Below are 26,698 nucleotides of genomic sequence, written 5' to 3'. Positions count from 1 at the left end.
CTTTTCTGCATTTAAAATCATATGGAGTTTCAATACAAGTCAGATTACTTTGAGATTTCAGAACAACAGGAAAGATTGGATTATACCTATTAGGAAAATAAAACAAAGTAGGAATAACAATTACATTTCTCCAGTTAGCACCATTTGCCATGTCACCACTTTCAGATACAACATGTGGAACTCTCATAGAGACCAAAGAGGAGATGGTAAAAACTGACTTACATGTAATGCTAATATTGTCCTCGCATCAATTTAGTTGACCAACAGCCTTTCCAATGTTTGATGACATCAGCCGGGAGCCATTTTCACCCAGGTGAATTCCGTCTTCCACAAAGTAGCCAGGCCTATTCCAGAAGGAGTCAAAATTGTCGACGTAGGAATTGTAGTATGCTCAGATTCTGTATTGAATAGTTTGTCATCTGGCAAATGTAATAGACGTGACCTACTATTGGAGGCAGTATTGTTATTATGGAGAATCGAGAGACAGGGTGTAGTGCATTCGGGTGTGGGCCAAATGAGCTTTAAAAAGATATACAATTTATATTCGTACTCCACTGGGTAGAAGTGAAGCCAAATGTAAGATTAGAGCCATTATGATAGCTGTATGGCAAAAGAGGTAGGACTCAGAGCCCAAGGGTGGCATTTTTATGCCCTCCAAAGAAAGGTTGGTGGACTTAGATTCAAGGGTCAGATTAGGAAGGAAGAGGTAGTGTTTGCTCGGAAATTGTACATTGAATGTATTATATCCTTATATCTGGTTGGCGAGCATGCAAATGGTTTATGTATGGTTGATGAAACAGTAAAGCATGTGTTGATGTATTGTTGTAAGTACCGGTATGTAGAAGAGAGGGAAAGATTGATGTGTAGGGATTTGGGGGGTGAGGTAGGGTTTGAAGTTAGTAGGGCTCTTTTTTTATTTTGTTGGTAGTACAGGATTAGATAGTAGGGTGTAGTTTCTCAATGTTTCTTTATTCATTTAGTCTAAACTGTGATTAACTACACACTCCAGTACAGTAGGTGGCGGCATTCACCTCTAACGTTTGTTTGCGGGCCGTCATAATATTATAGAAGAAGATTAAGTTTTCGTAATTTCCGGTGTTAGCAAAAATATATTTCTATTTTTTTTTTTGCGCTGGTGGAACGACAGGCTGAGGTGAAAAGCCTGACTATGTCTTTGTCAGTGACATAGAGGTGTTACACTAATTTGCATCTAACGATAAAGTAAACTGCAAAAAAAGGTAAAAGGGGTTGGCAGAGTCCCATTCGGTAGTGCAACTAACGGAGTAAATGTTAGTTAGCCATCCAGCTACAGTAACGTTGGCTAATAAGCAGAACATTAAGTATCTGTCTGAAGACTAATAGCTTGTTAGCTACGGACCCATCAACACCACCATCGTTTCAAATATATCGCCGTGTCTTCATTTTAGTACGATGGGAAATGCTGCTACAGCTAAGAAAGGCAACGAACAAGAGAGCGGTAAGTGATTATTGCTATCTTGCCTGCAAAGCTAGCTAACTAATGATGTTCGTTATTTCAATAACCAAGTTGATAAAGGATTGCAGTCTAACGTTTGGGGACGAACTGGCTTAGTTAAGTAACGTAACAGACGTTAGCAACAGTGCGTTAACGAGCTAACTAGCTAACTACCACTGACAGTTGGGTAGATGATGCTGCGGTTGTACTACCAGCGGTGCAACAGGGTGGGGGAGGGAGGGAGGGTATACTAATTCATTTGTGTTTGAGTAACGTTAGTTAGCTAAACATTTTTGCAAAGTGTCAGACAAATAACAATTTACATTTTTAATGTTGATATTCACGAAGACACTGGCGGTCCAGTTACTGTAGTTGGCTAACCAGCTACCTAATTTAGTAGCGACGTAAGTAAAGTAATTTAACGTTACTATAGCTAGGTAACTTTAACTCTTCGCTAACGTTTTTATTTTATTTCAGATAACAGCTGACATTAAAGTGGAACTGGCAGCGTTTTAACTACTTTGCAGATATGAAACAGACAATCATCATTTCATAGTTTCAGTAAAAAATATAACATTCCCAGTTTATAATACAAAACCAACTTTGAAGTTTTAAAAATAGGTTATTTAATTCAACATTCCATGATGTAAGTTACTGCTACACTAAGGCATTAGTCTAGTGGCAGAATAAATGGATGCAGTTCAGTGCATGATTCATATTCACCAATACATTTTCAGGGTGTAAATCACAGCTGGCCTGGTGTGTTGTTTAATGCCTCCATTCGGGATGCACTGTTAAAGTTTCAATGACTTAATAACATGGACAAAGGTAACTAAGGCAGGGAATGTCAATGTATCAAACTAGCAAGGGCAATGATCCCAAGTCAGTCATAACTAATATGCTAATATATATTTATGTAGCAAGCTAAAAACAGAGCCTAATGTTAGCTATCTAGCTAGCTGCTAGCAGGGTGTAATGTCATTGGAGGAGTGGATGACTGACTGGCTTTTTCCTCCTTGTATCGTTTTTCAGTAGCTACACAGCTAGAGATGCACGTGTCATTTTGTTAACTAGCATGAAATGTGAATAACTTTGCTCGCAAGCTATACTGAACGACTGTTGTCCAGTTAGCATATCGCTTGTGTTCGCAAATTCACTCTGGCAAGCTATGTACTCCGATTTCAGAGCACTCTTGTCTGAAGGTGCCAGAGCGCAGAATAAGAAGACTTACCTTGCCATGGTTGTTTGATCTATAGGCAATTTGGCAATTTGACTGTAAAGTTCCCAAATAGAAGAGGACTCCCACCCAGGTTGTTGACATATGTGACCGACTGCCTCGATTTGGTCTTATGTCGCAACACTTGAAATTGTTATAAAAGTAGAGACTCATAGCTAGAAAATGGTTTATCATACATTGCATGCTTTGAAAGTTGATAAACTTGTAACCCCACTTTTGAGAAAATGGCGCTTGAATGTTTTGGTACACCAACTGGAGAGCTCTTCTTTGTCTACACCAGTGGTTCCCAAACTTGTTATAGTCTCGTACCACTTCAAACATTCAACCTCCAGTTGCGTACCCCCTCTAGCACCAGGGTCAGCGCACTCTCAAATTTAGTTATGTGCTGTCATTGTAAGCCAGCCACACACACTATACAATATATTTATTTAACATAAGAATGAGAGAGTTTTTATCACAACCCGGCTCTTGGGAAGTGACAAAGAGCTCTTATAGGACCAGGGCACAAATAATAATCAATAATGTTGCTCTTTATTTAGCCATCTTACATATAAAACTTTATTTGTTCATAAATTGTGAATAACTCACCACGGGTTAATGAGAAGGGTATGCTTGAAAGGATGCAAATAACTCTGCAATGTTGGGTTGTATTGGAGAGTCTGTCTTAAATAATTTTCCACACAGTCTGTGCCTGTATTTAGTTTTCATGCTAGTGAGGGCCGAGAATCCACTCACATAGGTACGTGGTTGAAAAGGGCATCAGTGTCTTAATAGCGTGATTTGCCAAGGCAAGAAGCTCTGAGCGCAGCCCTGTCCAGAAATCTGGCAGTGGCTTCTGATTTAAATTCAATTTTCACAGAACTGCTTGTTGCAATTTGATGAGGCTTTTTTGTTCAGATATCGGTAAGTGGACTGAATCCAGTTGTTTGTGTCGTCCGTTTCGGCAAAGTACCTGCGTAATTGCGCACCCAGCTCACTCAGGTGCTTCGCTATGTCACATTTGACATTGTCCATAAGCTTGAGTTAATTTGCACATAGAAAATCATACAATGATGGAAAGACCTGTGTGTTGTCCTTGTTAATACAGACACAAAAGAGCTCCAATTTCTTAATCATAGCCTCAATTTTGTCCCGCACATTGAATATAGTTGTGACGCGTCCCTGTAATCCTAGATTCAGATCATTCAGGCGAGAAAAAACATCACCCAGATAGGCCAGTCATGTGAGAAACTCGTTATCATGCAAGCGGTCAGACAAGTGAACATTATGGTCAGTAAAGAAAACTTTAAGCTTGTCTCTCAATTAAAAAAAAAAACGTGTCAATACTTTGCCCCTTGATAACCAGTGCACTTCTGTATGTTGTGAAAGTGTTACATGGTCACTGTCCATATCATTGCATAGTGCAGAAAATACACGAGAGTTCAGGGGCCTTGCTTTAACAGTTAACCATTTTCATTGTAGTGTCCAAAATGTCTTTCAAGCTGTCAGGCATTCCCTTTGCAGCAAGAGCCTCTCGGTGGATGCTGCAGTGTACCCAAGTGGCGTCGGGAGCAACTGCTTGCACGCGTGTTACCACTCCACTATGTCTCCCTGTCATGGCTTTTACGCCATCAGCACAGATGCCAACATGAGCAGCAGCTATGTTTGGCTACATACAGACCTTTAGTGGAATACCTGCGAGAAAGTAATGAGTAATGTGATTGGGTTTCAATTATTTGACTAGGCTACCTGTATTTGTCACTCTGTTATTTAGCTTAACCTCTCTAGGCTAGGCGGGACGAATTCGTCCCACCTACGTAACAGCCACGGCTATCCTGTGGCGCGATTTTCAAAACCTTAAAAATCCTATTACTTCAATTTCTCAAACATATGACTATTTTACAGCCATTTAAAGATAAGACTCTCGTTAATCTAACCACACTGTCCGATTTCAAAAAGGCTTTACAACGAAAGCAAAACATTCGATTATGTCAGCAGAGTACCAAGCCAGAAATAATCAGACACCCATTTTTCAAGCTAGCATATAATGTCACAAAAACCCAGAAGACAGCTAAATGCAGCACTCACCTTTGATGATCTTCATCAGATGACAACCCTAGGACATTATGTTATACAATACATGCATGTTTTGTTCAATCAAGTTCATATTTATATCAAAAACCAGCTTTTTACATTAGCATGTGACGTTCAGAACTAGCATACCCCCCGCAAACTTCCGGGGAATTCGCTAACATTTTACTAAATTACTCACGATAAACGTTCACAAAAAGCATAACAATTATTTTAAGAATTATAGATACAGACCTCCTCTATGCACTCGATATGTCCGATTTTAAAATAGCTTTTTGGTGAAAGCACATTTTGCAATATTCTAAGTACATAGCCCAGGCATCACGGGCTCGCTATTTAGACACCCGGCAAGTTTAGCACTCAACATAATCATATTTACTATTATAAAAATGTCATTACCTTTTGTTGTCTTCGTCAGAATGCACACCCAGGACAGCTACTTCAATAACAAATGTTGGTTTGGTCCAAAATAATCCATCGTTATATCCGAATAGCGGCGTTTTGTTCGTGCGTTCCAGACACTATCCGAAATAGTAAAGAAGTGTCACGCGCTTGGCGCAATTCCTGACAATAAAATTCAAAGTATTCCATTACCGTACGTCGAAGCATGTCAACCGCTGTTTAAAATCAATTTTTACGTCATTTTTCTCGTGAAAAGCGATAATATTCCGACAGGGAATCTCCTTTTCGGCAAACAGAGGAAAAAATCCCAAAGGCGGGGGCGGTCGGGGTCACGCGCATAAGCTAGTGTCTCTTGATGGGCCACTTGAGAAAGGCGATAATGTGTTTCAGCCTGGGGCTGGAATGACGACATTCTGTTTTTTCCCGGGCTCTGAGAGCCTATGGAAGACGTGGGAAGTGTCACGTTAGAGCAGAGATCCTTAGTAAATGATAGAGATGGAAAAGAAGTTCAACAAATGGTCAGACAGGCCACTTCCTGTAAAGGAATCTCTCAGGTTTTGACCTGCCATTTGAGTTCTGTTATACTCACAGACACCATTCAAACAGTTTTAGAAAATTTAGGGTGTTTTCTATCCATATGTAATAAGTATATGCATATTCTAGTTACTGAGTAGGAGTGGTAACCAGATTAAATCGGGTATGTTTTTTATCCAGCCGTGTCAATGCTGCCCCCTAGCCCTAACAGGTTAACCTCTATGGGCTAGGCGGGACGAATTCGTCCCACCTACGTAACAGCCACTTGAAGCCTGTGGCGCGATTGTCAAAACCTTAAAAATCCTATTACTTCAATTTCTCAAACATATGACTATTTTACAGCTATTTAAAGACAAGACTCTCGTTAATCTAACCACACTGTCTGATTTCAAAAAGGCTTTACAACGAAAGCAAAACATTAGATTATGTCAGCAGAGTACCAAGCCAGAAATAATCAGACACCCATTTTTCAAGCTAGCATATAATGTCACAAAAACCCAGAAGACAGCTAAATGCAACACTAACCTTTGATGATCTTCATCAGATGACAACCCTAGGACATTATGTTATACAATACATGCATGTTTTGTTCAATCAAGTTCATATTTATATCAAAAACCAGCTTTTTACATTAGCATGTGACGTTCAGAACTAGCATACCCCCCGCAAACTTCCGGGGAATTCGCTAACATTTTACTAAATTACTCACGATAAACGTTCACAAAAAGCATAACAATTATTGTACGAATTATAGATACAGACCTCTATGCACTCGATATGTCCGATTTTAAAATAGCTTTTTGGTGAAAGCACATTTTGCAATATTCTAAGTACATAGCCCAGGCATCACGGGCTAGCTATTTAGACACCCGGCAAGTTTAGCACTCACCATAATCATATTTACTATTATAAAAGTTTGATTACCTTTTGTTGTCTTCGTCAGAATGCACTCCCAGGACTGCTACTTCAATAACAAATGTTGGTTTGGTCCCAAATAATCCATTGTTATATCCAAATAGCGGCATTTTGTTCGTGCGTTCAAGACACTATCCGAAAGGGTAAATAAGGGTGACGAGCATGGCGCATTTCGTGACAAATGTCTAAATATTCCATTACCGTACTTCGAAGCATGTCAACCGCTGTTTAAAATCAATTTTTATGCCATTTTTCTCGTAAAAAAGCGATAATATTCCGACCGGGAAATCGTTTTTTATTACAAAGAGAGTGAAAGTAAAAGCATGCTATCCCCTCATGCACGAGCCTCAGTCTAATGGCCCTCTGATAGAGCACTTGCCAAACGCGCTAATGTGTTTCAGCCTGGGGATGGAATTACATCGTTCAGCTTTTTCCCGCCTTCTGAGAGCCCATGGGAGCCGTAGGAAGTGTCACGTCATGCCAGAGATCCCCTGTATTTGTTAGAGATGATCAAGGAGGGCAAGAAATGGTCAGACAGGCCACTTCCTGTAAGGAATCTTCTCAGGTTTTGGCCTGCCAAATGAGTTCTGTTATACTCACAGACACCATTCAAACAGTTTTAGAAACTTTACGGTGTTTTCTATCCAAAGCCAATAATTATATGCATATTCTAGTTACTGGGCAGGAGTAGTAACCAGATTAAATCGGGTACGTTTTTTTATCCGGCCGTGCAAATACGGCCCCCTAGCCCCAACAGGTTAATTCATTCAGGTGTCTTTTGTGGCTTTCGCAAATGCGTTCTAATGATCTAAAGTTGCGCTGTTGCAACTGCCTATAAACACACAGTCCAGTTCAAAATGAATGATGGCATGCCTGTGGCAATGACTTGTTTGCAAAAATAACTACTATAGCTCTGATTGGCTATGGTGCACCGGTCTGCGTAGACGCCGGTCTTGTACGTGACGGATGTTTAATTTACTGCAGTGTCTATTCTGGCGCAGGCGACCCACCTCTACAACATCCGGTGAAATTGCAGAGCGCGAAATTCAAATTATAGAAAATACAATTGTCATACATCAAAATAAAGCTTAACTTCTTGTTAATCCAGCGGCTGTGTCAGATTTCAAAAAGGCTTTAAGGCGAAAGCACACCATGCGATTATCTGAGGACAGTGCCCCGCAAACAAAAGCATGAAAAACGTTTTTCAACCAGGCAGGTGCACCACGAAAGTCAGAAATAGCAATGTAATAAATGCCTTACCTTTGAAGATCTTCTGTTGGCACTCCGAAAGGTCCCAGCTACATCACAAATGGTCCTTTTGTTCGATAAATTCCTCCTTTATATCCCCCAAAACTCAGTTTAGCTGGCGCGCTTCATTCAATAATCCACCGGTTCCCCTCCTTCAAAATGCATACAAAATGAATCCCAAACGTTACCAATAAACTTCTCCAAAAAAGGTTTATAATCAAACCTCAGGTACCCTAATATGTAAATAAACAATAAAATTTAAGATGGAGAATTGTTGTCTTTACTGGAGATAAACAACAAAGAACGCGCACTCATCCACGCATGATAACACTACGGCCAAAATGGGAGCCACTTAGAAAAACTACAAATTCTAGCTCATTTTTCCATAAACAAGCCTGAAACTCTTTCTAAAGACTGTTGACATCTAGTGGAAGCCCTAAGAACTGCAATCTGGGAGGATTTCGCGCTATTAGAAACAGTGATTGGCTGAAAATATATATTTTTTTGGTTGGTTTGTCCTCGGGGTTTCGGCTGCCATATCAGTTCTGTTATACTCACAGACATTATTTTAACAGTTTTTGAAATTTAGACAGTTTTCTTTATCCAAATCTACCAATTATATGCATATCCTAGCTTCTGGGCCTGAGTAACAGGCTTTGGGCATGCTTTTCATCCGGACGTCAAAATACTGCCCCTTTGCCCAAAGAGGTTTTAATTCAATCATATCACCTCCACCTTACCTGCCACCCTAGACCCAATTCAATTTGCTTACCGCCCCAATAGATCCACAGACGATGCAATCGCCTGCACACTGCCCTGTCCATCTGGACAAGAGGCATACCTATGTAAGAATGCTGTTCATTGACTATAGCTCAGCATTCAACACCATAGTACCCCCAACTCATTAAGCTTGAGGCCCTGGTCTGAACCCCACCCTGTGAAACTGGGTCCTGGACTTCCTGAGGGGGTCGCCCCCAGGTGGTGAAGGTAGGAAACACCTCTTCGCTGATCCTCAACACTGGGGCCTCACAAGGGTGTGTGCTCAGCCCCCTCCGATACTCCCTGTTCACCCATGACTGCATGGCCAACCACGCCTCTAACTCAATCATCAAGTTTGCAGATGACATAACAGTAGTAGGCTTGATTACCAACAACAATGAGACAGCTGACAGGGAGGAGGTGAGGCCTCTGGGAGTGTGGTGCCAGGAAAACAACCTCTCATGCAACGCCAACGAAACTAAGGAGATGATCGTGGACTTCAGGAAACAGCCGTGGGACCGCAGTGAAGGTTCCTTGGTGTACACATCACTGACAAACTGAAATGGTCCACCCACAAAGACAGTGTGGTGAAGAAGGCACAACAGCGCCCCTTCAACCTCAGGAGGCTAAAGGAATTTGGCTTAACACCTAAAATGCTCACAAACTTTTACAGATGGACAATTGAGAGCATCCTGTCAGGCTGTATCACAGCCTGGTACGGCAACTGCACTGCCCACAACCGCAAAGCTCTCCAGAGGGTGGTGCAGTCTGCCCAACGCATTACCGGGGGCAAACTTCTCTCCCTCCTGGACACCTACAGCACCCAATGCCATAGGAAGGCCAAAAAGATCATCCATGACGTCAACCACCGGAGCCACTGCCTGTTAACACCGCTATCATCCAGAAGGCGAGGTCAGTACAGGTGTGTCAAAGCTGGGACTACGAGACTGAAAAACAGTTCCTGTCTCAAGGCCATCAGACTGCTAAACAGCCATCATTAGCACTTCAGAGGCGGCTGCATATAGACATCGATTAGGAATCACTGGCCACTTTTAGAAATGGATCACTAGCCACTTTAATGTTTCCGTGTCTAGCATTACTCATCTCATATGTATAAACTGCACTTCAGACTATTTTACTGTATCGTAGTCACTTTAATTGTGTGTAAATATTGCATCACCCATATATGTATATACTGTATTGTATTCTATGCCACTGTATCTTAGTCTAATGCCGCTCTGGTGCGTGTGTGTGTACTTAATTCATTCCTTCCTTAGATTTCTGTGTATTTTGGGATATGTTGTGAAACTGTTAGATATTACTTGTTAGATATTACTGCACTGTTGGAGCTAGAAGCACAAGCATTTCGCTACACTAGCAATAACACCTGCTAAACACGTGTATGTGACCAATAAAATGTATTTTGAAATGCTCGGCCGCTTTTCCACTCTATATTGCTATAGAATTTATCCAAATGCCTTAGAATGTTTGGGAATTACATATACTAAGAATTTATGAAAATGTGAAAATGACCATATGTAAGTGATCACTTTTCAGAAAATGATTTAGAGAATATTACAAATCTGGGTGTGTATTTGAACAGATTTTAATTTGATTTCATAGTGCTAAAATGTTATCAGTTCCACTTTAACTGGTAGACAAGCCAGTAACAGCAAGCTAACCTAGCAGTTGTCCACTAGCTGCTAATGTCAGAGATGGGAACAGTGTTTATTTCGCTAATGTTAGCTAGCTATGTAGCTCATGGTTTTAAGTTCTAGCTGACTTTTGGACTGCTAGCTTTAGGTGGGGCCATCATACATTAGCCAGCAGATTCTGACCCTACCCTTACGCTTTTTTACACTGTGCTGCATTGGGTTCAGAAAGCAATCATGGTTACATAAGGGACAGTTCAATAAATTGCCCACCCTCCCCCTCATAGAATTGACTCTAAATAATGTTACGACCCTGTTTTTCTAAACATGGATATGGACTCTGCCTCTTCAGCATGCTTTTGTGGCATAGTCGATGCCACACAGGGTTACGACCAGAGGTTTGAGGGTTGCCTGACCAAGGATGAGCACGCTCTCTCCATGCTTGTTTGATTACACTACGATCAGAGAAGACAATGATCAGCTAGGGGCAAATCAGAGTTTAAACGTGTTGATGCCATATTTCTAATTATATAAAATATATTCAACACATTTTCCACCAATACGTTTCTGTGCCAAAGCACCACACAACCAATAAACAAAGCATACTGACTTCAGGCACTTGAATATCATGGTTGCATTTTCAACACCACAATAAATAGTGGCAATCTCAACAAATAGAAAATACATCCGTCTCTACCTTGTAGGCCTACCCAGTATCAAAGGCTTGGCTTGACATTCTCCGAATGTCATACATTTTTGGTGTTTGTTTTGTAACAGATGTCCCTTTCCATTCCTCAAAAGGCCGCTGCACAGTTAGGTTTGATTTTATTTGTCAGTTATAAAAAATACTGACAGTACAGAATTTAAGTGACCTGGATTACACAGTCAGGCTTACTTCCATTGTGTCCCTATTTTTTTACATAAATACATATACAATTACATAGACACAGTCTTAGATACAGATTACCAAAAATGCTCAACCTCCAGATGAGTATAGAGGGGCTTAAGTACAATTCTTAAGCCTGTTTTAGCTGGTGTAACTTATTCTTTAGATGTTTCAGGCTGCTGGTGAACCATGATGTGTAGGCATAATTAAAGTGAGACTGGACTAGCGCACTTGCCAGAGTTTTAGGGTGTCTATAGCTAGGTTTCCATCCACTTGGCGACAGATTTTCATGTAACTATTTTAAAATCTGCATAAAAACAAAATGCGCATTTAACCATCAGATTTGTTTCCATCGTATTTACTTGTCGCTTATAAAAGTCTTTGGGTAAATACATAGTGCACATAAAATGTACTTTTGCGCTTCAATTTCCAAGTAAATCCAAAATAAACTCAGCAAAAAAAGATATGTCCCTTTTTCAGGACCCTGTCTTTCAAAGATAATTAGTAAAAATCCAAATAACTTCAAAGATCTTCATTGTAAAGGGTTTAACCTCTATGGGACCGGCGGGACGAATTCGTCCCACCTACGTAACATCCACTGCCAGCCTGTGGCGCGATTTTCAAAATCTTCAAAATCCTATTACTTCAATTTCTCAAACATATGACTATTTTACAGCCATTTAAAGATAAGACTCTCGTTAATCTAACCACACTGTCCGATTTCAAAAAGGCTTTACAACGAAAGCAAAACATTAGATTATGTCAGCAGAGTACCAAGCCAGAAATAATCAGACACCCATTTTTCAAGCCAGCATATAATGTCACCAAAACCCAGAAGACAGCTAAATGCAGCACTCACCTTTGATGATCTTCATCAGATGACAACCCTAGGACATTATGTTATACAATACATGCATGTTTTGTTCAATCAAGTTCATATTTATATCAAAAACCAGCTTTTTACATTAGCATGTGACGTTCAGAACTAGCATACCCCCCGCAAACTTACGGGGAATTCGCTAACATTTTACTAAATTACTCACGATAAACGTTCACAAAAAGCATAACAATTATTTTAAGAATTATAGATACAGACCTCCTCTATGCACTCGATATGTCCGATTTTAAAATAGCTTTTTGGTGAAAGCACATTTTGCAATATTCTAAGTATATAGCCCAGGCATCACGGGCTCGCTATTTAGACACCCGGCAAGTTTAGCACTCACCATAATCATATTTACTATTATAAAAATGTCATTACCTTTTGTTGTCTTCGTCAGAATGCACACCCAGGACGTCTACTTCAATAACAAATGTTGGTTTGGTCCAAAATAATCCATCGTTATATCCGAATAGCGGCGTTTTGTTCGTATGCGTTCCAGACACTATCCGAAATAGTAAAGAAGTGTCGCGTGCTTGGCGCAATTCCTGACAATAAAATTCAAAGTATTCAATTGCCGTACGTCGAAGCATGTCAACCGCTGTTTAAAATCAATTTTTACGTCATTTTTCTCGTAGAAAAGCGATAAAATTCCGACAGGGAATCTCCTTTTCGGCAAACAGAGGAAAAAATCCCAAAGGCGGGGCGGTCGGGGTCACGCGCATAAGCTAGTGTCTCTTGATGGGCCACTTGAGAAAGGCGATAATGTGTTTCAGCCTGGGGCTGGAATGACGACATTCTCTTTTTTCCCGGGCTATGAGAGCCTATGGACGACGTGGGAAGTGTCACGTTAGAGCAGAGATCCTTAGTAAATGATAGAGATGGCAAAGAAGTTCCAGAAATGGTCAGACAGGCCACTTCCTGTAAAGGAATCTCTCAGGTTTTGACCTGCCATTTGAGTTCTGTTATACTCACAGACACCATTCAAACAGTTTTAGAAAATTTAGGGTGTTTTCTATCCATATGTAATAAGTATATGCATATTCTAGTTACTGAGTAGGAGTGGTAACCAGATTAAATCGGGTATGTTTTTTATCCAGCCGTGTCAATGCTGCCCCCTAGCCCTAACAGGTTAAACACTGTTTCCCATGCTTGATCAATGAACCATAAACAATTAATGAACATGCACCTGTGGAATGGTCGTTAAGACACTAACAGCTTACAGATGGTAGGCAATTAAGGTCACAGTTATGAAAACTTAGGACACTAAAGAGGCCTTTCTACGGACTCTGAAAAGCACCAAAAGAAAGATGCACAGGGTCCCTGCTCCTCTGCGTGAACGTGCCTTAGGCATGCTGCAAGAAGGCATGAGGACTGCAGTTGTGGCAAGGGCAATAAATTGCAATGTCCGTACCGAGACGCCTAAGACATCGCTACAGGGAGACAGGACGGACAGCTGATAGTCCGCGCGGTGGCAGACCACATGTAACAACACCTGCACAGGATCGGTACATCCAAACATCACACCTGCGGGATAGGTACAGTATGGCAACAACAACTGCCCGAGTTACACCAGGAACGCACAATCCCTCCATCAGTACTCAGTCTGCAATAGGCTGAGAGAGGCTGGACTGAGGGCGCGTAGGCATGTTGTAAGGCAGGTCCTCACCAGATATCACCGGGAACAACGTCGCCTATGGGCACAAACTAGAGGTCAACCGATTTATGATTTTTCAACGCCGATACCGATTATTGGAGGACCAAAAAAAACCCGATGTTTTATATATTTATTTGTAATAATGAAAATTACAACAATACTGAATGAACAATGAACACTTATTTTAACTTAATATCAATAAAATCTATTTAGTCTCAAATAAATAATGAAACATGTTCAATTTGGTTTAAATAATGCAAAAACAAAGTGTTGGAGAAGAAAGTAAAAGTGCAATATGTGCCATTTAAAAAAGCTAACGTTTAAGTTCCATGCTCAGAACATGAGAACATATGAATGCCGGTGGTTCCTTTTAACATGAGTCTTCAATATTCCCAGGTAAGAAGTTTTAGTTATTATAGGACTATTTCTTTCTATACCATTGGTATTTCATATACCTTTGACTATTGATGTTCTAATAGGTACTTTAGTATTGCCAGCCTAATCTCGGGAGTTGATAGGCTTGACGTTATAAACAGCACAATGCTTGAAGCATTGCGAAGAGCTGCTGGCAAACGCAGTAAAGTGCTGTTTGAATGAATGCTTACGAGCGTGCTGTTGCCTACCACCGCTCAGACTGCTCTATCAAATCATAGACTTAATTATAATTTAATAAAACACAGAAATACGAGCCTTAGGTCATTAATATGGTCAAATCCGGAAACTATCATTTCGAAAAGAAAAAGTTTATTCTTTCAGTGAAATACGGAACCGTTCCGTATTTTATCTAACGGGTAGCATCCATAAGTCTAAATATTGCTGTTAGATTGCACAACCTTCAATGTTATGTCATAATTACGTAAAATTCTGGCAAATTAGTTTGCAACGAGCCAGGTGGCCCAAACTGCTGCATATACCCTGACTCTGCGTGCAATGAACGCAAGAGAAGTGACACAATTTCCCTAGTTTAATATTGCCTGCTAACCTGAATTTCTTTTAACTAAATATGCAGGTTTAAAAATATATACTTCTGTGTATTGATTTTAAGAAATGCGTTGATGTTTATGGTTAGGTACACATTGGTGCAACAAGTGCTTTTTTTGCGAATGCGCTTGTTAAATCATCCCCCGTTTGGCGAAGTAGGCTATGATTCAATAAAAAATTAACAGGCACCGCATCGATTATATGCAACGCAGGACAAGCTTGATAAACTATTAATATCATCAACCATTTGTAATTAACTAGTGATTATGTTAAGATTTTTTTTTATATATATATATAAGATACGTTTAATGCTCGCTAGCACCTTACCTTGGCTCCTTGCTGCACTCGCATAACAGGTAGTCAGCCTGCCACGCAGGCTCCTCGTGGAGTGCAATGTAATCGGCCATGATCGGTGTCCAAAAATGCCTATTACTGATTGTTATGAAAACTTGAAATCGGACGACCTCTAGCACAAACCAACTGTCGCTGGACCAGACAGGACTGGCAAGAAGTGCCCTTCACTGACGAGTCGCGGTTTTGTCTCACCAGGGGTGATGGTCGGATTCGCGTTTATTGTCGAAAGAATGAGCGTTACACCGAGGCCTGTACTCTGGAGCGGGATCGATTTGAACGTGGAGGGTCCGTCATGGTCAGGGGCGGAGTGTCACAGCATCATCGGACTGAGCTTGTTGTCATTGCAGGCAGGCAATCTCAATGCTGTGCGTTACAGGGAAGACATCCTCTTATCTCATGTGTTACCCTTCCTGCAGGCTCATCCTGACATGACCCTCCAGCATGACAATTCCACCAGCCATACTGCTCGTTCTGTGCCTGATTTCCTGCAAGACAGGAATGTCCGTGTTCTGCCATGGCCAGCGAAGAGCCCGGATCTCAATCCCATTGAGCACGTCTGGGACTTGTTGGATCGGGGTGTGAGGGCTAGGACCATTCCCCCCCAGAAATGTCTGGGAACTTGGTGGAATAGTGGGGTAACATCTCACAGCAAGAACTGGCAAATCTGATGCAGTCCATGAGGCGACGCACTGCAGTATTTAATGCAGCTGGTGGTCACACCAGATGCTGGCTGACTTTTGATTTTGTCCCCCCACCCCTGTTCATGGACACATTATTCAATTTCTGTTAGTCACATGTCTGTGGAACTTGTTCAGTTTGTCTCAGGTGTTGAATCTTATGTTCATACAAATATTTACACTTGTTAAGTTTGCTAAATATTAACGCAGTTGACAGTGAGCGGACATTTCTTTTTTTGCTGAGTTTAGTTAGAAACCCATATATCGCATTTTCAACTCTAGGCCTACTGATGGTTTTGTCACCAAAAATGTTAAGTAGGGTATGTCAAATATTCCCACTCTGGCACATGCATTCTAGCCAACAGCTCGCAGATACAGTGTGGGTATAGCCTACTACATGAGATTTATATGGACAAAAGTGCATGATTATTTAGATTTGTCAAACGGCAGCCAAGCATCAATCATGTCACCAGAGTAAGTTCATCACCCGGCACTTTCACCACCTTGTGAAGTCCATCATACATTTTTTTAATCTGTAGCCTAATAAACGGCATGCTTTCCCATGATGTCGTGACATTTTTTTTAATCCAGTATGTACTTTACTCTCATAAAAAGGTTAGATGGAAACCTGGTTGATGTCAATCCATTTTGAGGATGCTGGAATTTATATTTTGGACTAATGTGCACGTGCCTACAGGAGACTTTTGAAGTAACCTAATCCAAATAAAACATTGTGACTTGTTCATGCCACATATAACAAATAATACATTTAAAAAGTTAAATTGTACACATTTTGGCAATTTTGAAGCATTATGGTCTAGGTGCGCAAGGAATAACCAATGATTGGAGTGGAGGCAGAGCATGTGTTAAGCTTTCCTGAATAACTGGACCAGCCAGGAGCATATCTGGCCACATGTATTATAGGACGACTTGTGAGTGATCTGAAAGAGACGTCACATCTCAGTATCAGAAGTAAAAATGTAAAAGAAAGTTACGAATTTGAAGTTAGCTTGAACATGAGAAAGTTGGTTTGGTGTCTGTAGCTTGAAACGGTTCAAGAGTTGGTGCTATAATAATAGTTGTAAGAAGTTAAGTATTTTATGTTAGGATAGCCTGAAAGGTTTAAAGTTGGTTTTGTAACTTAACTGTCCAAGGAGCAGGGCTATTTTAAATAGCTACCACTGTATTACTGTGGTTCTAATTCAAACCATGTTAATAATTTTACATTTGCATAAATTAAGTATAAATAGTATCAAATCTGAATGCAATCAATTTAAGTTGTCAGTCTGAACATCTCAACATTAGTTTAGCGTTATGGTGACTCGTTTCAGGAAACTAGGCGTATGTCGCACGTCACTACTTCACAAGAGAGCCATTTGAACTGTTTTGGCAGAAATGCCTTCTGGAACATGAACTTTCATGTGTCTTAATAACAAACTTGTATTCCATATGTAAATACGAATACAATTGTTAAATTACGAGCCTAGTTGGTTGAGCCATGGAAAAAGACAGCAACCGTCCCGCTAGCCGTGATTGGCTGAGATAATAAGTGGGCTGGACATGCCGAGAGATGAGTTTGGATTGGTCTGCCATGTAGCATGCTTCTGTCTATAATATGAGTTGGTCAGTATATGTAGGTAATCCTTTCTAACGCTTCTTTTTTGAAAGCTATGACGTAGTAGAATTGCATAAGTGTTGCTCTCTACTTTCTGGAGGACTGAGTTTTGATATCAGTGGAATTAGAGTATGATGGCTAAGGAGAGGGAGAAAATTCTGCCGTTAGATTGCAATCTATTCAGACTGAGTCGAAAGAGAACCCAGAAGTCTCCAGATTACATCTTCAAACTAAGGGCAACCATGGCATCCGTGACAGAGAGGGAGAAGCGTCCATCCATGTAAATGGGTGCGAGTCGAGCTAGCTACATTTTCAGATATTACACATTTTTAATTTTGTAAAAGTCGTTTTCATTTCAAGTTAGTGTACTGTTAGCTAGCTTGTAAACGTTGTGTATGATCTGTGTAGTAATATTATTCGTAACTCAGTCATTTACATTGCTAGTTATAGTCTAATGTTAGCTAGCTAACATTGACCTGGTTGGTTAGCTACCTGCAGATTCATGCAGGGTAGTAACATTATGAGTTGGGATTATGGTTCATTGTTTAGCTAGCTAGCTACATGTATAAACAAAAGACTCCACTATGCAAGTAACTATTTCAATAGAATGTTTGATGTCACTGCGGCAACTATCGATAGATGTAGCTGGTAAATTTGCTCTGGCTATCTACTCTGATTTCAGAGCACTCTCATCCTAGTATGCAAGAGTGCAGACTAACTGACAAATTTATGAACGCTCAACACCCGTTGAGTATGGCCGGGGTCAGTAAGCGTTGGCAACAAAAGCGTAGTTCAATTGCTGCCAGCAGCACAGTTGCAGTCGCCAACGCTCTGGATAATATAAAAACAGCCTAACCAGCTCTGCTAGGTTGAGTAAAATGGTCAGAGTGAGCTGTTCTCTCATTTGTGTCTGGAAGTAGCAAGCAAGCTAGCCAACATTATCCAGTTAGCTTGGGTGCTTGACTGCTGCTGTTAAGCCAGAACGCTCGGATCAACACTAGTTTTCGGCCAGAGTGTGCTGTGTGCGCTCCGAGAGCAAAACGCTCTTGAGTTTACGAACGCCCAGAGCACTCTCTGGCACTCCAGATTTAAATTTAAGAACACACCCGTAGTGTAAACCAGCCTTTAGTCTTAATCATTGGTTGTTTAGTACATAGCCTCACATTTGAATCCTTAAAGAGATGGGTGGCGCTAAGGCTTAAGAGTGTGTGAACGATGCTGAATAGGTGTAGACAAAGATGAGCTCTTCACTAAGTACCAAAATATTCAAGGACCATTTTCTCAAAAGTGAGGTTGCAAGTTTATCAACTTTCAAAGCCGAATAACTTTCCCATTGTTCCTCATCTGTAGTGTATGATATACCATTTTCTACCTTGGAGTCTCTAATTTTATCCAATGTAGAAAACACAATTTCAAATTTTGCTACGTAAGACCTGATGGTCACAAATGGTGTAGGAGATACTCGCCCAGTCTATGGCATTTCCATTGCCATTTGAAATGCATTGGAAGCTCATTGAAATGTTGTGGTACAAAAAGTATAAATGCGATAAAAAAAAAAAAAAACATTTTCTCAAGCAATCTAAGTTTGGTCAGTCAGCCCATTTTGGAAGTTTGTTTCGTATTAACTTAAGTTGTTTTAAGTGTTGGAGTAAACGGAATAAGTCAAATAATATGAGTATGTAAGAAATCTAGAGTTGAGCTGAGCTGCTTGTCTCATGTCTTCACTGTTCTTTCATGCACAATGATGCACCTGGCCTCCACTGCCGATGAGCTGTTCCTATTTGTTGTGGATTCATATTAAAAATTGATGCAGCTTTGAATGCTTTTGTGTGGCATGATTGCTACTTAGCCTGTTGCAGATCTGGACAAACAATCCACCTACCACTATTGTCACTATGAATGTTGGATGGCGGGCAGAATAGACAGTCTGGTAGACTGTAAGGACTGTTTATACGCATGACGCAACGTGGAGTGTCTGGACACAGCCCTTAGCCGTGGTATATTGGCAATATACCACAGACCCCTGAGGTTCCTTATTGCTATTATGAAACTGGTTACCAACGTAATTAGAGCAGTAAAAATACATGTTTTGTCATACTGGTGGTATACGGTCTGATATACCACGGTTGTCAGCCAATCAGCATTCGGGGCTCGAAACACCCAATTTATTTAAAAAAAAGTTAATGTGGGGAAATGCGTAGTGCATAAGGAAAGTACCATAACACCTTGATATAGGGAAGGCGTATACAATCGGATGTGGGAATTTGGCTAGGATGGAAGAAATTAAATAGTAAACCTGCAAAAGAGTGAATGTAAACCAGGGAAAAATGCACTACCTTTGTTTGTGCCGAATTAAAAAAAAAAATAGAAAAAAAGCACAACCCTCCCAAAGCAAAAAAAACAAACTTTTTTTTTTTTTAAAAGCACAACCCTCTCATAGTTTGAACCAAATTTTGATCTGGACCCGGTTGCATAAAACATTGTTTCTGTTAAGGGGTTTACCTTAAGGAATAATTTCCCTTACCTAAGGGAATTGTTTAAGGGCGTTGCGTAGAGCCCCTCAAATATTTCCTTAGGTAAAGCCGTACTTAAGGGGTTTTAAGGCAGTTTGAAGGCATGTATTGCAGAAAGAGTATCTGGTTACCATGGAGACTGCCTGATTCACTGACTAAAGGTCTCGTCAGATTTCTTTCATTTTGTAAGATAGCAAAATAGAACTTCTACAATCACGACAGAATAACCAAATTGCTTCAGAAGAAAATAAATCACAATTCTTGTAGTAACTTTTTTCGCAACTAGTTTTATATTACTTTCTAGTATGTCAAGCTAGTTTAGAGTACCTATAGTTAACTAGCCATCTAGCTTTGTAGTAGAGGTCGACCGATTATGATTTTCCAACGCCGATACCGATTATTGGATGACCCCCCCCCCAAAAAAAGCCGATACCGATTAATCGGCCATTTTTTTTATTTTATTATTTTTTATTTATTTATTTGTAATAATGACAATTACAACAATACTGAATTAACACTTATTTTAACTTAATATAATACATAAATAAAATCAATTTAGCCTCAAATAAATAATGAAACATGTTCAATTTGGTTTAAATAATGCAAAAACAAAGTGTTGGAGAAGAAAGTAAAAGTGCAATATGTGCCATGTAAAAAAACTAACGTTTAAGTGAGAACATCTGAAAGCTGGTGGTTCCTTTTAACATGAGTCTTCAATATTCCCAGGTAAGATGTTATAGGTTGTAGTTATTATAGGACTATTTCTCTCTATACGATTTGTATTTCATATACCTTTGACTATTGAATGTTCTTATAGGCACTTTAGTATTGCCAGTGTAACAGTATAGCTTCCATCCCTCTCCTCGCTCCTACTTGGGCTTGAACCAGGAACACATCGACAAAAGCCACCCTCGAAGCAGCGTTACCCATGCAGAGCAAGGGGCAACAACTACTCCCAGTCTCAGAGCGAGTGACGTTTGAAACGCTATTAGCGCGCACCCCGCTAACTAGCTAGCCATTTCACATCGGTTACACAGCCTCATTTTGGCAGTTGATAGGCTTGAAGTCATAAACAGCGCAATGCATTGCGAAGGGCTGCTGGCAAAACGCACGAAAGTGCTATTTTGAATGAATGCTTACGAGCCTGCTGCTGCCTACTATCGCTCAGTCAGACTGCTCTATCAAATCATAGACTTAATTATAACATAACGCACAGAAATACGAGCCTTAGGTCATTAATATGGTCCAATCCGGAAACTATCATCTCGAAACGTTATTCCTGTTACATTGCACAACCTTCAATGATATGTCATAATTACGTAAAATCCTGGCAAATTAGGTCGCAACGAGCCAAGCGGCCCAAACTGTTGCATATACCCTGATTGCGTGCAATGAACGCAAAATGACACAATTTCACCTGGTTAATATTGCCTGCTAACCTGGATTTCTTTTAGCTAGATATGCAGGTTTAAAAATATATACTTCTTTGTATTGATTTTAAGAAAGGCATTGATGTTTATGGTTAGGTACAGTCGTGCAACGATTGTGCTTTTTTCGTAAATGCGCTTTTGTTAAATGATCTCCCGTTTGGCGAAGTCGGCTGTCTTTGTTAGGAAGAAATAGTCTTCACAGTTCGCAACGAGCCAGGCGGCCCAAACTGCTGCCTATACCCTGACTGTTTGCAAGAGAAGTGACACATTTTCCCTAGTTAAATGAAATTCATGTTAGCAGGCAATATTAACTAAATATGCAGGTTTAAAAATATAGACTTGTGTATTGATTTTAAGAAAGGCATTGATGTTTATGGTTGGAGCAACGTGTACCTAAGCGACTATATGCAACGCAGGACGTTGATGATATTACTAGTTTAACTTGTGATTATGATTGATTGTTTTTTATAAGATAAGTTTAATGCTAGTTAGCAACTTTTACCTTGGCTTCTTACTGCATTCGCATAACCTCGGAGTGCAATGTAAACCAGGTGGTTAGAGCGTTGGACTAGTTAACCGTAAGGTTGCAAGATTGAATCCCTGAGCTGACAAGGTAAAAATCTGTCGTTCTGCCCCTGAACAAGGCAGTTAACCCACCGTTCCTAGGCCGTCATTGAAAATAGGAATGTGTTCTTAACTGACTTGCCTAGTTAAATAAAGGTCTAAATAAAATTTTTAAAATTAAAAATCGGCGTCCAAAAATACCGATTTCCGATTATGAAAACTTGAAATCGGCCCTAATTAGTCGGCCATTCCGATTATTCGGTCGACCTCTACTTTGTAGCCATGGATTGTGCAACTTCCATTGTTTAGCTAAGTACAGTAGCTAGCTGGTTGATGTTTTCCTTTTGTAACCAGAGCAGATGAAAGCAACATTCACCTCCACAAATGCTGTTTACATTGATATCCATACTGAATTAAGCACTTATATAACTTCTATGGACTACGTGGGCCACCTGCGGGACACATCCAGTGAAATGTCAGGGCGGCAAATTCAAAACAACAAAATGTCATAATTCAACTTTCTCAAACATACAACTATTTTACACCATTTTAAAGATACACTTCTCCTTTATGTAACCACATTGTCCGATTTCAAAAAGGCTTTACAGCGAAAGCAAAACATTCGATTATGTTAGGAGAGTACATTGACAAAAATAATCACACAGCCATTTTCCAAGCAAGGACATGTGTCAATAAAACCCAAAACACAGCTAAATGAAGCACTAACCTTTGACGATCTTCATCAGATGGCACTCCTAGGACATTATGTTACACAATACATGTATGTTTTGTTCGATAAAGTTAATATTTATATCCAAAAACAGCATTTTACATTGGCGCGTGATGTTCAGAAAATGTATTCCCACCAAAACATCCGGTGAATGTGCACATCAATTTACAAAAATACTCATCATAAACGTTGACAAAATATATAACAAAGACTACTCCTGGATGCAACCGCTGTGTCAGATTTTAAAATAGCTTTACGGAGAAAGCACATTTTTCAATATTCTGAGTACATAGCTCAGCCATCACAGCGAGCTATACAGACACCCGCCAAGTTCGGGGCAACCTAAACTCAGAATTAGTATTCGAAATATTGTCTTACCTTTGCTGATCTTTGTCAGAATGCACTCCAAGGACTGCTACTTCCACAAGAAATGTTTTTGTTCGAAATAATCCATATTTATGTCCAAATACCTCCGTTTTGTTTGTGCGTTCAGGTCACTATCCAAAGGCATGGTACCAGAGACGAAAAGTCAATGTTCCATTACCGTACTTAGAAGCATGTCAAACGCTGTTTAAAATCAATCTTTATGGTATTTTTAATGTAAAATTGCGATAATATTCCAACCGGACAATAGCATATTAATTCAAGAAGAAAAAGAAGGAACGACGCGCTCGTGTGACCGCGCATATCCAATCCCTTTGTCCACAGGCAGTCCACTCAGTAACTGAGCTCCTATTATCTGCCCAGTGACAGGAGAATGCTCAAACCACTTTCTGAATGCTGTTGACAGCCAATGGAAGCCTTAGGAAGTGCAACGTCACCCCACAGACACTGTAGTTTCGATAGAGAATCAAAAGAACTACAATTCTCAGACTTTCCACTTCCTGCTTGGATTTTTCTCAGGTTTTTGCCTGCCATATGAGTTCTGTTATACTCAGACACCATTCAAACAGTTTTAGAAACTTCAGTGTTTTCTATCAAAATCTACTAATAATATGCATATTCTAGTTTCTGGGCCAGAGTAGTAACCTATTTAAATTGGGTACGTTTTTCATCCGGCTGTGAAAATACTGCCCCCTACACCCCAACAGGTTATTAAGGGACGTCATTGGCACCCCTAATTTTTTCACTTAATTTAAGGGGGAAATTAACCTTAACATGTTTTGTGCAACTGACTTAAAGTTAAGGAAACTTTAAGGGAAAAGATGAGGGGGAAATTAACTTTAGATGTTTTGTCAAATCGGGCCCTGGCCCTTAAGACACTATGGAGCTGGCACAAGATTTGTCAGAAAATGTACCTCAATGAAGGGATTGGATATGCCACTGTACTCCATTACCCATATATGGCGCCGGGTCCACGGTGTCTTAACGTACCCGTGATTGCGTTCCGACCCCAGTGCAGCTCAGTGTAAACAAGCGTAACGGTAGGGTTTGAATCTGCCCAAAAGCATAGGGACGGCTCTGTTTTCTGTAAGTGCCGGTCACTGGTCAAGTAGCCTGTACGACTCATTTTCAGCCGGCAACTTTTTCCACAGTCAAACTGTGTTCCTTCCTAGTGCAGCCTGAGTGCCATAAAAACTGGGCACAGCTTCGTCACTGGCATGGTTTCACCATTACTTTACTGAAAACCGTGTGTCTCTAGCCCAAATGGTTCAGAAGGTATGAATGTGCCCACATGGCGGTACGCGCGAATGTTCCAAAATGTAATTTGTGGGAAAGTGCCATTCTAAAATGCGCATGCGATTGGTTTCATGGACAAAGATGGAAATATCTGTTCGAAATTTAGAAAGAGGGGATATCTGAAGATGCAAACAACTATCATTGCTTGGTTATATGACTAGGATATTGCCTTTGACTGCTTGACAATAAAATAAAGTTGATTTTGAAAACCCAAGTTCCACACAAAAGCGTTATGACTGGGGGACAGTGCCAAGAGTGTGGAAAGCTGTCATCAAGGGAAAGGGTGGCTCCTTTTGAAGAATCTCAAATATAAAATATATTTAGATTTTTAACACTTTTGGTTACTACATGATTCCTTATGTGTTATTTCATAGTTTTGATGTCTTCACTATTATTTCACAATGTAGAAAATAGTAAAAATAAAGAAACCCTGGAATGAGTAGGTGTCCAAACTTTTGACTGGTACTGTATTTTTTCTATATATTCTACAGGTTCCAGATTTATTTGTCCATTCTGCAATGTAATCTAATAAAAATAAGGTTATCAAGTTGTAGTGATGGGCATGCAACAGACTATAAAACTCTGGAGAACTTTTATGCATTACCACTAGAGAGCAATATCACCTTTGTTAGAATAGCCTATATCATAGACCTAGATCTGTTGTTTACAAAATATTGAACGTTCTTGAACACAGTACATCGTTTTGCGATGCAATGTTTTTGTACGTTTTTGTTTTTACTAATTAAAAAAAACCATGAGTGCTGTAAATGTCAAGTATGAAAGTGAAAATAGTTTAGACAGTGGTCTAGAGTTCTGAAGCGTCTTTCTTTTACAAGAACTGAAGTACACTTGAACAGGAAGCCCATACCATTTTAGTATGTGGTTAGCCAAGCATCGCAGTTTGCAATTTATCACAAACAGGAAGTGTATATCACTCTGTATGGCCTCCAGTTGAAAAACGGTTTGGTTACCTTTTAGCTGTAAGTTTGATCTAGTCGTTGGGAAGGGAAAAACGCCATTTAATTTCTAAATGGCCCAGGGAAAGGATCATTCCTTCCTAAAGCTGGACGACCTTGCCAGCCGATTCTTCAACAGGTATCGCAAAGGCAACCAAGAGCAAAAAGCCCAGGAGAGTGAGGGGCCTCATGTCTCAGAGTTCACCATCATTTGGGATAAATTGAGTAAGTTACTGTGTACTCTTCATGCTGTAGCTATCGAAATAGCCAGGTGTGACCAAGTGAGTCTAATTATTAGACGAGCTCAAACTCTCAACTTGTGTAACTGCTTTTATTTGATAATTGCTGACGTCAACGTTGGCAAAACCCTATCCAGTAAATATTACGTTTCTAGTGAATACACCCCTGGTATCTCTATGGCTACATGGACACAGAAACACTTGACTTTTTGGTGCTTTTTCTAAATGAGTCTATACCCTTTAACTGAGCCTTGTGTTTCCTTCAAACTTGTCAGGGCTGATAATTAAACCAGAGTGAGACCAGACTGGTGGTTTAGGCTAAACTAAAGGGACACAGGGTCTGAAAAACCAAGAGATTAATCTTAAAACACACTAAAGTTTTATCAGAAGCAAATGGTATGAAACCAGGAGGGACCTACTTGAAACTTGTTTTCATTGGGTTTTTTTTCTTTCATATGACAACCATGGAACTTTCTTGATTCCTCAATGTTACTAACTATAGAAGTGTTCGGTTGAGCTTCACCATGGATCTAAAATGGCATGGAGAGTTAGGCTAGGTCTTACACGGAGTCAGTCCCATAAAACACTACCTAATGCTATGTGCCCTGGAATCCAGTGCCCAAAGTCAGGAGATTATTAGATAATGTATTAAATTCACCAGGAAGAAAACACACCAGTAACTAGGTCTATGCAACTATTTGTTCTTCTTAAAACCTTCTTTGTAACTTCGAAGATGCATAATATACAAACTGCACTGTCATCAACAACGTGTAATGAATAGTGTAAATGCACAGCAACATTGTGGCATTGTCTGTCGCCTCGTCTGAATGAGATCTCTCTGTCCTGTCATTTTCTTTGTGCCACTTCTTGGCCGGGGAGGGTGCATGGTTTGTATTCTATTCTGATTGTAATTTTTTTTAAACATTTTTTTTCTCTTCTTGTCTCTAATGACCTGGCCTTAACAGTCCAATGTTACGTTCAATGTCAGTTAGAGGGGTCAGTGAGCTTTCGAACAGCTAGTGAGAGACGTAGTCTCCCTTACCAGTTAGGCCTACTATCATGTCAGACATGAGGCTCATGGAAATAGACGCCCCTATTATCGTGTAGTTACAGCAGTGAGCTACAACTCCTGCTACAGACAGACAGGAAGTTCTCCAATGACATGGCTTAGGCTGCATGCAGAAACCCTGTCAGCTCAACAGCTAGCTCAGTCTTAACGTATTGCCTTTTAGAGACATAATCGAG

The 26,698-nt window shown here is 40.2% G+C and overlaps 1 protein-coding gene across 4 annotated transcripts in view; it reads left to right on the top strand.

The window, feature by feature from the left end:
* Positions 1 to 1,110: 1,110 nt before the first annotated feature.
* The window catches only part of prkacba (protein kinase, cAMP-dependent, catalytic, beta a), a 36,948-nt gene continuing 11,360 nt past the window's right edge, over positions 1,111 to 26,698 (top strand). For 2 of the 4 annotated variants that reach the window (XM_014215646.2, XM_014215645.2), the window contains exon 1: positions 1,111 to 1,477. In XM_014215646.2, the coding sequence (XP_014071121.1) occupies positions 1,432 to 1,477 (46 nt within the window). In that variant the 5' untranslated portion in view covers positions 1,111 to 1,431. Of the gene's footprint in view, positions 1,478 to 25,132; positions 25,440 to 26,698 lie in introns of those variants that run through there. The other 2 variants (XM_014215644.2, XM_014215643.2) reach the window with 2 other exon arrangements.

Source organism: Salmo salar, chromosome ssa10 (genome assembly GCF_905237065.1).
Source record: "Salmo salar chromosome ssa10, Ssal_v3.1, whole genome shotgun sequence".
NCBI lineage: Eukaryota > Metazoa > Chordata > Actinopteri > Salmoniformes > Salmonidae > Salmo > Salmo salar.
This window is presented reverse-complemented; position numbering and strand designations above follow the sequence as displayed.